Source organism: Mastigoproctus giganteus, chromosome 7, assembly GCF_048544385.1.
Source record: "Mastigoproctus giganteus isolate SK-2022 chromosome 7, ASM4854438v1, whole genome shotgun sequence".
Taxonomy (NCBI): domain Eukaryota; kingdom Metazoa; phylum Arthropoda; class Arachnida; order Uropygi; family Thelyphonidae; genus Mastigoproctus; species Mastigoproctus giganteus.
Window position 1 is genome coordinate 199220608 of NC_143581.1, and position 12631 is coordinate 199233238.

The following is a 12631-nucleotide window of genomic DNA, read 5'->3' on the forward strand; positions in this document are numbered from 1 at the left end:
AGGCTGCTGATGACTATCCATCACAATTAAAAGTTATCATACAAGAAGGAAGCTATATTCCAGAACAATTTACAATGGCGACAAAACAGGACTCTGTTATCACATGCTTCTCACAATTGGATTTACAAGGCACTAGCTTGTAAATCCAATGAACAAATGGCAGTGCTTTAAAGTGATGAAGAACATGGTGACATTGCTGTTTTGTGTCAATAAAATAAGTATACACAAAGTCAAAACATGCAGGTGTTAGAGTTTTTGTATTGCCATAGTAAGACTGGTTGGATGACAGCAGAGATTTTCAAGGAATGGTTTCCTAAGCTTTTGATGCCATCTGTACATGCTCATTTAAGAAAGAAAAATATGGAATCTAAAGCACTTTTGCTGCTGGATAACACAGTCTTGCCCATCCTCATGCAGAAAACCTCACAAGCTATGATGGTAAAATAAAGGTGAGCTATTTGCCAGAGGATACGACCTCAAAGATACAATCTTTGGATCAAGGCATTAATAGTGACCTTTAAAGTGCACTACAGGAAAAATTTAATGAAATGAATAATTGATGAGGAAGTATCCATAACAGAGAACCTGTAGAAGCTCACATTGGCTAGTGTTTTTGACTTGGCAGAGAAGGCATGAGGAACCATATCACCGTCTACAATTTTTGCGAAGCATTTGCAACTGCACCTGACTCAGAGGAACAAGAAAAAGATGAGGAAAAAGGAGTGACTCAGAGGAAGAGTTTGGGATGGGGGGGGTTACTCAAGAGGAGATCGACAAGGTAAATGAAATTTATAAGAAATCTGATTACGTGGTCTGGCAGTCATGACATTTATGACTGGATCCATATTGATGATGATTGTTCTATTTATGAATGCTTAAGTGAAGCAGATTTTAAAAAAAAAATCTGCTTCCCAAATGATAACATATGTATTTTGTATGATGATACAATCATAGGATTTTTTTTTATTATTTTTTTTTTTTTATTAGTACAGTATGCTTTCAAAGATTAGCACACTACGATAATTGTACCTGTATATTTTTGGATTGTCTATTGAATGCCACTATGTGATTATGACTCCTCAACCAAGATACCAAATTGCAGACTTTGCTCTCTTCAGAAACACTAATTTGAAGGTTTTTTGTTTTTTTATAATAATAGCCCTGCTGTCTAATCTTTGACTGTCAAGACCATTTCCAAAGTTTCATCAGAAAGGGAAGATCTAAACTGAGTTTTACACCTGCCTGAATATCCTCTCACATTCAGCACTGTTATGTGGAATTGTTAAAATGCTAGGCATCAATTGAGATAATCTGTTATTTTTCTAGAGTCCTGCACTTGTTAGCTCCCCAAACAAGGGCCCACTACACAAATTCTTTAAAAATAGCTTCTGCTAGGTTCTCACACTGAAATTGACATAAAGGATGCTGAAAATATCTATTACCTAATCTATTCTTCATTTTCAATGATACTGAGAAGTGCTGGAAACTTGTCCACAAAGAATTTTAAATCCAAAATGGACAATGCCAGGAGTGTGCTGCAAATTCATCAACAAGGAACTTGCTTGAGAAGAATTTCAACTATGGGTCATTCCCAGTTCAGACTGTTAAATTTTATTTTATTTATTTATTTTTTTTTTTTACCAAGGGGCTCCTCTTACAAGCCTCATCATTCCTGCTTACCGCCATCAACTGTTGATTTCTGCCATGATGGCATATTACACTCCCCTTGAACTAATAATTCTATGAAGTGGTATAATACCAAATATAAAATTTAACTAAAAGCAAGTCACTCACTTTTTGAAGCATAAGGTATGTTAGGAAATAGCCTCAAGGTTTGACTGCCACCTTTCTGATGGCATTATGCAATCAGTCAGTTCAAACATTAACTTTTGTTCATTTCATGTATTACAGATCAGTAATCATCACAGGACTTTCAACATTGCTCATTTCCTCCTCCTTCCCAAGCTATTTTTTAATAAAATAGTTAAATGTTTTGTTAACTTACCTTTATTATTATCTTCTTTGAAGCATGCCTTCATCTGAACACAGACTGTACTAATATCTTCTCCTCTGATAAGTAGTTCTTCTAAATGAACATAATGCTTTTTGAGGAATGATTGACAGTAATCAGGATACCCTTTCAACCACTTAATACATATTTTGTTTAGAGCTTTTTTCACTCCAGCCTGGAAAATATATTTTCAAAGTTTATACTGGAAAATAATTTAAAATAAAAAATTTTAAAAAAATTATACACTTACTTTGATAAATTTGTTATAATAAAAATTTGGCTATTTATCATAATTTAATCTATGTACTAAAAGCAAGATTTCAGAAGTTAGCAAAACTTAAAATTAAAGATGGTGATGTTTATTAAAACAGTGCAAATTTCTAAGTATACAATACAATATGGAGCAAAACCACCAGCTAAGGCTTCCAAATGTTTTTTTTAATTTTATGATATTAAACAAGCCAGTGATATCACTGTTGTAATCAAATAAATGTGTCAACTGGCTGCAATAATGCCAACAAACAGGAAAAAGGGTTATAGTTTACAATATGTAAGCTGAAACTCTCAGACCGTGCAGCTACTTAACTTGATATCAAGAGAATGAAAGCTGGAAAAAACTATAGGGGAAAAAAAACATTCTACCTAAAAATTTTATCACACTTAAATCATACAGTTAATGGATAGTTTAATATACAGTTTCAAAGAGCTGCCAACATTTCTCTTTTGATAACACCAGGATTCCTCAGTCAAAATGAACTGTAAATGGCATAAGACTAGAAAATTAATTACTAAATATATTTTTAACAATTATTAATTGTTTGAATGATTATTTTAATATATTATTTAATGCATACTGGTATAAAGACTGAAATTGGTAGTTACTTAGATTGAGCAGTGTCACATGGATTGTGTCCTGTGGGAAAGATGCCATTTTTCTCTTTGCAGGCTGCAATTCTGGCTGACTTGCAGCCAAAAAATTAAATTTAAATGAATTGAAAATATTAGAGTATGATATAGAAGGGTTGGGTGGTTCTGCTCTGGTGTCCAGTGTTACAATCACTGGACACCAGATACAGGATGAGGATATATTATTTGAATATGGCTTGTTGTTCTGGCTAAATAAAGATTTTAACAAGGTTTTTAAATAAAAAAAAGAAAATAAAAAAAAAGTTAATCTAAGACTAATTTTTAGAAAATTGATGCAGAGCAAGAAAAACAAGTAATTATAGATAGACTCATTATAAGATTCATTTCATCTGGTACGTTGACTGAATTAGAATTGCAGGGTTTTTTTTTTTTTTTTTTTTTTTTTTACAGATTATTATTATAAATACTGTTCAGATACACAAAACTAATATAAAGAAAAAAAAAAAAAACCCACCAACCTCACTCCTGTCTTTTTTCAGATCCATCTTCAAATAATACGTTAGTGCTTTACAGAAGGCACATTCAGTATCTCGTTCAGCTACAAAACTAGGAAGAGCATATCGTTCAAATGGCAAAACTGAACCTGTAAAGAAAAGCCAATCAATTTTCTCGAAACTGAATTTTATCTGACAAAATATCTTTTTTAAATATTTAAACTGGACAGCCATAAATATGAACTGTACTACCTGATATTGTTGCTGTTATTTAAAGCCTGAAGCTATTTTCAGTACTAATCAAAGGCAAAAAGATTGCTGGTGGTAGTATTTACTAGATAAACTTTTTCTACTGCTGCAATTAGTGAAAAAAACAATTACAAACCTTATGCACAACAAAGATAAACACTAAATGGCTGTTTATTAGGTACACAGATTTGACAGATAGTGGCATCTCAACAGCCTGTAGTCATCGGGTTTGGGCTCCACATTATGTCCAAAGTACTCTAGACGAATGCCACCCCATGCAGATTCTCACATCCCACTGTTGTCTGTGGACAGTTACAGATCCCTGAACAGCTTGTTCCAACCCATCCCACAGATACATAATCAGTTTGAGATCCAACGAAGTATAGTAAAACTGTGCTACTGGATCCATTCCCAAATGATCTGTGTCTTATGACATGGTGCAGTATCTTAACTTGCTGTAAGTAACTTATCAAATGGACAAAATGTGAGCATGGTGGAATGTACCTGGTTGGCAATACTACCCACACCACTCTACCACCAACCAGCCTGTAGGAATGACACTTCGCATGATGCATCTAACAATTCACACTGATGTTACTATACCCTGGTCCTGCCATCAGCAGGTAACAACCAACAAGAGATAGAATTTGTTGAACCACATATTACCAAAAATGTCTTTTAAATCAGGAATTAACTAACATATCATTTTCTTGCATACTTCAATGTGACTAAGTAGATAATTAAAAAAGCCTAAAAAGTACAAAATTCAAATGGTAATTTAACTGTATAACTTAAAAGCTATAAAACTACATAAAAGCAAAAAAAAGAAAATTATTAATACTGTAACTTTTCAAATTCTAAGCTTTCTTCACCAGTGAACAAATTTTGTCCTTTTAACCACTCTTCAAATGTCTTGTGTCAGTGTTCCTGTGTCCATATACTCGTAGCTGTTCGATTTTAAGCGACAAGGACAGAATCTGATGAGCTGTCTGCTGCTATATCCCCATCCATGGGAGGGTCCGTACATTGATGCACCCCCACCATTGTACTACACTTTCACTAAGGTGGAGCAGTCTATTCCTTGGAGGTTGGCAATATACCTATAAAATGGTCCTCCTCAGTGTATTAAAGATTCTTTTTTCCCTGATTATCTTTTCATTTAATATTTCATACTTTAAACTAAAATAAAATTTCAGAAACTTGTTCATAGTGGCAAGAAATCATCATCAAAATACTGGCAACTGTGGCACACATCTTTATCCTATTTAACAGAAAATTCCTGAATTTTTAAAAAAGAAACAAAATACAGAACTCAATTTAAAAGGAGCTGAGAGTTACTCCAGCAGGAAGGAAATGGTTTTGAATGAATTCAGAGCAAAAATAATAGAATAAAAGGTGGGGATGTCAAATTACCTCTACATGATCAACAGTAGGTTAAGAAAGGATATTAATAGGATCTAAATAATTACATGAAGGAATAACTTGAAGAATCTCAGCATTGACAGATTATCATGTAAGGTGGCATGACAGCCTTTGCATGAAATGTTTAAAGCCTTCACAAATTCATTGACTATTTGATCCATTTCTGTGAATAAGGCATCTTTATTCACAAGAGCACTATCACAGCACTTTATGACCGTACTATGTTAAGTTATTAGATTACTGGATAATATCCTAAATATATATTTAATTTTATACTTTAACAATATTTCATTTATAAAGGGTCAAATCTAACTCGACATTACGTGTATGCAAACAGAAACCATCAGTAAGTGATAAATATAACGAACAGTGATGATCTCGCAAAATTTCTGGTAAATTGAGTTTAAAATCCTTTGAGTATCATCTGGTTTTTTTTTGTGAAAGTAACAAAGTTGCAGGCAAATGCATAAAAGGAACCCTAGAACACAGGGGGAAACACACACACACGGGGGGGGGGATGTTAATGGCTTTTAGTAATCATGATCCTTGGCTGTAGCACAAAGTTTACTTTAATTTGTGTAAATGTAGTAGTTTATTTACAGTTGAAACAAAACTTCTGGACTGGACAAGAAATCAAGATGGTATTCTTACAGCTGTTTCAAGAATGTCGAAGAACAAAATACGCAAATAATAAACACAAGATAAAGCATGAAATTAGTATAGTTGAAGGCTAAATAAAGAGATTTTTTTTTCAAATTGAGGGGAAAATAGCTCAAATTAATTCTATATTTGAGGAAGAATATGTTAAAGTAATTTTGAAGCCTTTGGCTAAAAACAGATTTAATTTTTTTTTTTTTTTTTTTTTTAATATAGCAGAGTTTTAACATTTTTAGAGAACATATTATTAATGAAATAAGCATGGCTTAATATTGAAATTTTCCAAGCGATATGGAGATAATCTATATAACATTAAGAATACTGCAATGCAAAAGGAAACCACTACATTAATTCCCAAGAGCAACAAACACCATGAGCAATGCAAACAAAAACATGGCTCCTAGTGTCCATAAAACCTTAAATGGTCAAGGGGCTCTAAGAATCTGCAGAAAGATCAAAATTGGTTTGTAGAATATAAGAAGTCTATGAAGCTGGAAAACTCCAAAATGTAATCAAAGAAATGAAAGAAACAAATCTAGATATACTAGGCATCAGTGAAGATAGGTGGACAGGAAATGGAAAATTAACAATAGATGACCATACATTATGGTGTTCAGGAGGCAATAAACATAAAAAAGGAGTCTGTATTATTCTACACAATAGATTAGCCAAATATGCAGAATGCTATAAAGCACAATCAGATAGAACCATAATCATGAAGCTGAACAAAAAACCTATTAAAATGAATATCAGATAAGTGTATGCACCAACAAGTGATACGAGTGACCGAGAAACAGAATTTTATGAGGATGTAGAAGCACTATGCACTACCAAAACACATGAAATAAATATTGTAATGGGATACTTTAATGCCAAGGAAAAAGAAATGGAAATTATAGGGCCATTTGTCATAGGTAACAGAAATGAAAGAGGAGACAATAGTAGAATTCTGTAATAAACACAAAACAATAGTAGCTAACACCTGGCAAAATCAACCGACAAGAAGACTACATTTGGAAAACCCCAGATGATAAAAACAACAAAATAATAAGAAATCAGATTGACTATATTTTAATTAACCAAAGGAAACATGATATGCAAAAACTTATCCCAATACAGATTGTGGAACAGACCACAATCTTATACATGGAGGGGGAAAAAAGCAAAAAAAAGGAGTCCAATGAAACTAAACACTCAAAGATTTAACAACAATACTATAGTGCTGTTTAAGTCTTTGAGATAAAAAAAATAATAATAAATAAAAGGGGAGATAAACAATGAAGAACATTAGGAAAAGCTGAAAATGCAATAAAAGAATAAGCTGAAATAATTACTGTAACCAAGCAAAATGAGAAAAAGAAAACTTTTGGATGACAAAAAAAAATATTGGAGCTTGGATGAGAGAAAGAAAAAACGTAAACCTTGTTATATAAGTAATGGATAATTTGATCAGAAAAGAAACTCAAAGAAAAACAAGAATTAAACCCATGTCTTAAAACAAGATAAAGTTTAAAGTGTCACATATGGCCCATTATAACATAAGGATGTGAAAGTAAAAAAAAAGTAAAGTGCAGCCATTATCAACCCACTGCAGGGTGGAAGCCTCCTCAACAATTCATGCTGAGGGAAATGGACCATAATCTGCCACGCTGGTCCAGTGCGGGTTGGCAGATCGACCGTATTCAGCAGTCAGGGGCTTGAACCCCGGTCTACTCAAAGAGCGTGTGCTACTGCACTCCCGCTCCTGCCCGCTCGGCTACTGAGGCCGTCTGAGGATGTGAAAGATGGACCCTCAAAAAAGATGCAGTAAAAAGAACAGAAGCATTTGAAATGTGGGCATTGAGAAGAATGATGAAAATCAATGGACACAAAATATTCAATAAAACAGTTCTTCAAATGAGTAGCACCAAAATAAAACTATCCAACTATTAAATCTACAGACGCAAAGTAGGCTACTGTGGCCACATCATAAGACGTTCAAAATATGAAACACAAGTAGTTCTTGGCTTTACGAGTTAATTCGTTCCTAGTACATGCTTGTAAAGTGGAATTTTATTTACCATAGATATAAGGTTAAAAATAGGGATTACGTTCTCAATGAAATTAGTTAGCTAATTAGTTTGTTTAAACAATGATTGACTTATTGAAAGAAATGAAAACAGCCTGTAAAATCAAGCAAATTATAATAATAAAGAAATTATTTAAGACTTACAAAAATGTTAAAGAATGTTTATTCTTCATCATCATAGACTAAATACACACTCGTTGATCACTCATTATTGGCTTGGCACTCAGTTTGTTGCACGAGGGGTCGTCTTCTTCAGAAATGTTTCAAGGGGAGTTTGTTTCCAAGATAATCTCTTTTAATTATAAATTTCACAATTGCATGCATAAGCATTTTTTAACACAAATTGTAACTAACACGATTTGCATGGAGTAACAAGTTTACGAAGCTTAAAAAAAAAAAAAGGAATGAAGAGAAGATTCTGAAAATTTGTTTTTGATATGATTGAAAATTTCAGTAAAGGGGAAAACACATTTCACCATAATAACATAAAAAAACCACACAATTCCAGCTATCGGTATTTTCGCAAATGCAAGGAGATAGAGTTTACTACCCGTTTATAATTGCTTGCAGTAACAGAAAAGCCCAATAAACTGGAAAGTGCAAATTGTTTTTGTTTTATGGTCGTGACCTCCAGAAATGTGCTTTAGAAAAATATCACAAAGGCATTTAAAATTGATTCTTATAACAGGAACATATGATAATGATGAAAGTGTAGTGCATTTTAATGATTTGAATTGGTAACTAATATAATTTACAAACCACACTCACGACCTTTTATATGTCCTTAAGGTCATGCTAATGACCTTAAAAATGGCATTTTAGATGGATAAATAGCTTAGTCATACAGCGAAAATTTCAACTTCCAAGATCTTGAAACAAATTACCAAAAAAATAATAATAATAAATATTTTCGATTTTGTTGATACTTGGGGGGGAGGGGGACTCTTAAACCCTGGAACTCGTAAAGCGAGAACTACCTGTACTTAAATTGACCCCAGAAGGGAAAATTCTCAGCAAAATATCCAAAGGAAAGAAAAGAGAAATGGGATGGGACTTTTCACAGAAGAAATAATTCACAGGAGTAGAGAAAGACTACAGGTGTTTGATGGCATCCAAACTCCAAGATAGGAATGGCACAAGAAGAAATGAAAAAAAAAAAAAAAAAAAGTACCAGCAGAGTTTTAACACTTTTAGAGATCTTTCTTGGCTTCGTGAAAATAATTACTTGTATATGTTTAAGAACTGGTATAATGACAATATGACACTGACCTGTTATGCTCATTGGCTTTTAGCTTGGAGAAATGTGCTGCCCCTGATGAATAGTTTGTAAAAATCATATTGCCAATCATTTCATGCATTGTATCTTCTTTTTTATGTTATTAAATACACTGGTTTGTTCTCTTTAAAAATATTGAATCCCTTTTGTTATGAGTTAAATTACTTCGAAACGAATTGGTACCATCTCAAATTAACACTGACCTACAAATGAGAATCTTTGAACAGGTGAGGGGAAAAAACATTGTAAAGGCGAGTCCATGCATATTTAGTTACTTGCACTATATGGTATAAAGCCCTGTAACATTAGTTAAGCCTACATAATGATCTGTTTTTCATTTTTAAAATTTGTCTACAATTTTAATAATTAACATTTAAATACCAGAAATAGTATTTACTGAAAAATAAATACTCAGTAAATATAAATATTTACTTAAAAACATACCAGAAATAGTATTTACTGAAGTATCTTCATGTCCTGTTTGGTGCTTCTTGTACAAATCATATTTATTTTTTCTAAAAATATCATCTGATGGTAGAATCTTTACTAAAGGCACCACTTTATTTCCAACAGGCATAGCTGGCACTGTCTTCATCATGGAATGTATGAATTGTTGACATAATCCAATAGCTGAACATACTGTTTTAGGATCCTGGAAGGAATCAATTTATAAATTATATATACTATATTGCCACCTGCACATTTCACAGAAACATGCAAGTGTGCTCTTATTGAAACAATATTTAATAAAGTGCTGGCCCAGCTTTGGTCTTAATTACACACTGTATCCTCACAAATAAATGGTGAACAAATTTTGAATCTATCAGTTTTTCTGCCTACACAAAGTGCAAACTGCCTGTGAACACACAAACAAATCACACAGTCCATTTACTACTACCCTAAGTACTGAAGCATTATGAGACCTCCAATCAACTTCATAGATTGATTAGCTGTTTAAAGTTTACACTATTATACTCCCTCTTCTGATAATTGCAGATGGTGTCAATACCAACTTGCTATTGGCTCATCTTTGATTTTATTAGCTGTATCATAAAAGTCCAATAAGCTGGCACCCATAGAACTGCAACAGTGCCATACTATCAGAAAGTCAAAGTGGAAATTTGTCTGAAAATATATTTGGTGTCTATGAACATGTCTGTACACCATTTATTTTTAATTTTATATTGCTGTTAAATTTTATGTAATAAAATAATTAAATGAAATAAATAAAACTATGAAGTAAAGGGACAAAATTAACAACAAAGAAACTATTAATTGTTCCAGAATTATCTATAAATAGTTTTGTTGTTTTTTTTGCTCTGTAATGGTATACATAGTAGAGGGACCAACAATAAACCCAACCATGATAGCAATAATTTATTGCATAAAGTATTTTGGTCCTACTGGAAAATACTGTTTTAACTTCCTAAAGTAGCATACATGCAGACGCCAATTAAACATAAGTTATGATATCACCGGATGTTCCACTGATACTTAAACCATGAAAATTAAATGTTTCAAGTTCTTTAAGTTATTAACTTTTATTCTGAAGTTAATTATTTTAAATGATAAGTTAAAAATTATTGGCTTATTATGGTGATAATGTTACAAAGTATTAACAGGAATAAATTAATTTCAGAGAATTTTATTCAGTATTTGTGAACAAATTAGAGTTGAAACTGTTGTTTTTTTTTTTAAACATAAAATTTTTTTTTTTAAAGTTCAATTAAAATTTATTGTATCCTTAGAATAATGCCAAGAAGACAGATTCTTCTGCATGTCTAACTAACTGACTTCAAGAGAATACAGCCAGTTGGCTTATGAGATAGTAGAATGTCATTCTAGAATATTGCTAAATTAGTAGGAAGGGAGGTATTGATAGTTCACTGACACTGGACACAATGGGGAAAAAGAAGGCACATATTCAAAAACCATGCACGTGAGCTCATGAACACCAGCTATTTGGCTGATGTTTTTGAAAAACAGATCAGCCATTTCTGCCTGGATTGGGAGGGTCATTGCTACATGTGAACTCTTGCAAGGTTTGCAATCATTTGCTGAAAACAGAGCTGAATCTCAAGTCCTAACTGTTTACCTGTCACTCTTATTATTGTGAACATCTTCTGTGACATCATACACAAGTTGGTTGAAAGTTTGAGTTGGTGTTCAGTAGTATTTAGTGATGGGAACCATTTTGGCCTCAGTGTAAAGTGATAGTTGTTGTTATTTGGTTTTTAGGGGCATTAGCAACTAAAGCCATATTGCTCCAGGGATATGTGGTGGTCATTTCCCTGACCTTTCCACATCCTCCATATTTGGTGGTCACGGGCTTGAACCCCAGTCTAATCAAGAAGCTTGTGCTACCCACTGCCGCTCCTGCCCACCTGGCTACGGAGGCACCGTAAAGTGATGGATAAATGAGGGTCAAAAGAAGGTGAGAGGGAGGAGAGAAAGAAAGAATATGCACAGACCTTATAAGACATCACAAATACCCAGTATAGTCGTTTGGGGAGCCATCAGGTTAAGATATGGGGGGGAGAGAAACTCTTGTTTGTGGAGGGTAGTAAAATGTCATAGACCCAGTGATCATCCATTTTACTGCCAGCATTACTATATTAACTCTAAGATGTCACTGTCCTCCCGTGGCCTGCAAGATCACCAGCAGTTCTTCCACTCAAACATGTCTGGGGCATGACTGGAAAGTACCTGATCTCAAATTTAATACCTGCACCTTTGATCCTTTAACTACAAATTCAAATGGAATAGGCTTGAAATGAAACACTGCAAGAAGACATCCAACATCACTTCAACCAAATGCACACTAGATTTGGCAGTTGTGTTCAAGCATGTGAGGATCATATTCAGTGATAATTTTCAACAATGTAAGAATTTTTTTATAAGAGGGATTATGAGAATAAATTATTAAATTTTCAAATGTTAAAAATTTAATCGTTTATTCCCATAATCCCCTTAACATTGTCACCAACTCCAGCGAAAATTGGATCACTCTTTCATGGTATTCCGATTTCTCTCTGCTTTGACATAATTTTTTGGCCTGAACATAGTGTAGTGTTAAGTGAGTAGATAGAGCAGAATGCACAGTAATAAGTCCAATAGCAAAATAACAGTAAACTGCACATCTCATTTCCCAAGCTCTTCCATCTGCTATCTGCCAGTGTTTTATAATTAAGGAAGTTAAATGGATCATGTTCCACAAGTTCATTTTATTAAGTTAGTTGTTAGGAACTCAGAATGTATTTTCTCATAGAAACAACGTTATAAATATAGGTTCAAGCTAACTCACAAAGCCATTCAAACCCATAATGTAGCTAAAAATAGTAGAAGCAATACTATTACAATATAGACATTTAAATAAAACAAAAATATTAAAAATTCATTAAGCAATACAGTATGGTTTTATTCACATAGTTTAATAACACACGCACAGTTTCATTACACTTTATCTTATTTTTCTTGAATGCTGATGTGTAGGATTAAGGTCTTGTCTCACAACTATATTTTTTCTTTTTATCACACTCAAAAGTTTTAGGTGAGCAGAGGAGTACTTTGCATTTATGGCATAGGAA

The 12631-nt window shown here is 33.2% G+C and overlaps 1 protein-coding gene across 2 annotated transcripts in view; it reads right to left on the minus strand.

Moving 5' to 3' along the window:
* Sap-r (prosaposin) overlaps nt 1-12631 on the minus strand; it is a 155841-nt gene that overhangs the window by 75220 nt on the left and 67990 nt on the right. For both annotated transcript variants that reach the window (XM_090378066.1, XM_090378065.1), the window contains 3 exons: nt 9489-9696; nt 3397-3521; nt 2006-2186 (listed from right to left, as the gene is read on the minus strand). In XM_090378066.1, coding sequence (XP_090234192.1) covers nt 2006-2186; nt 3397-3521; nt 9489-9696 — 514 coding nt within the window. The remainder of the gene's footprint in view (nt 1-2005; nt 2187-3396; nt 3522-9488; nt 9697-12631) is intronic.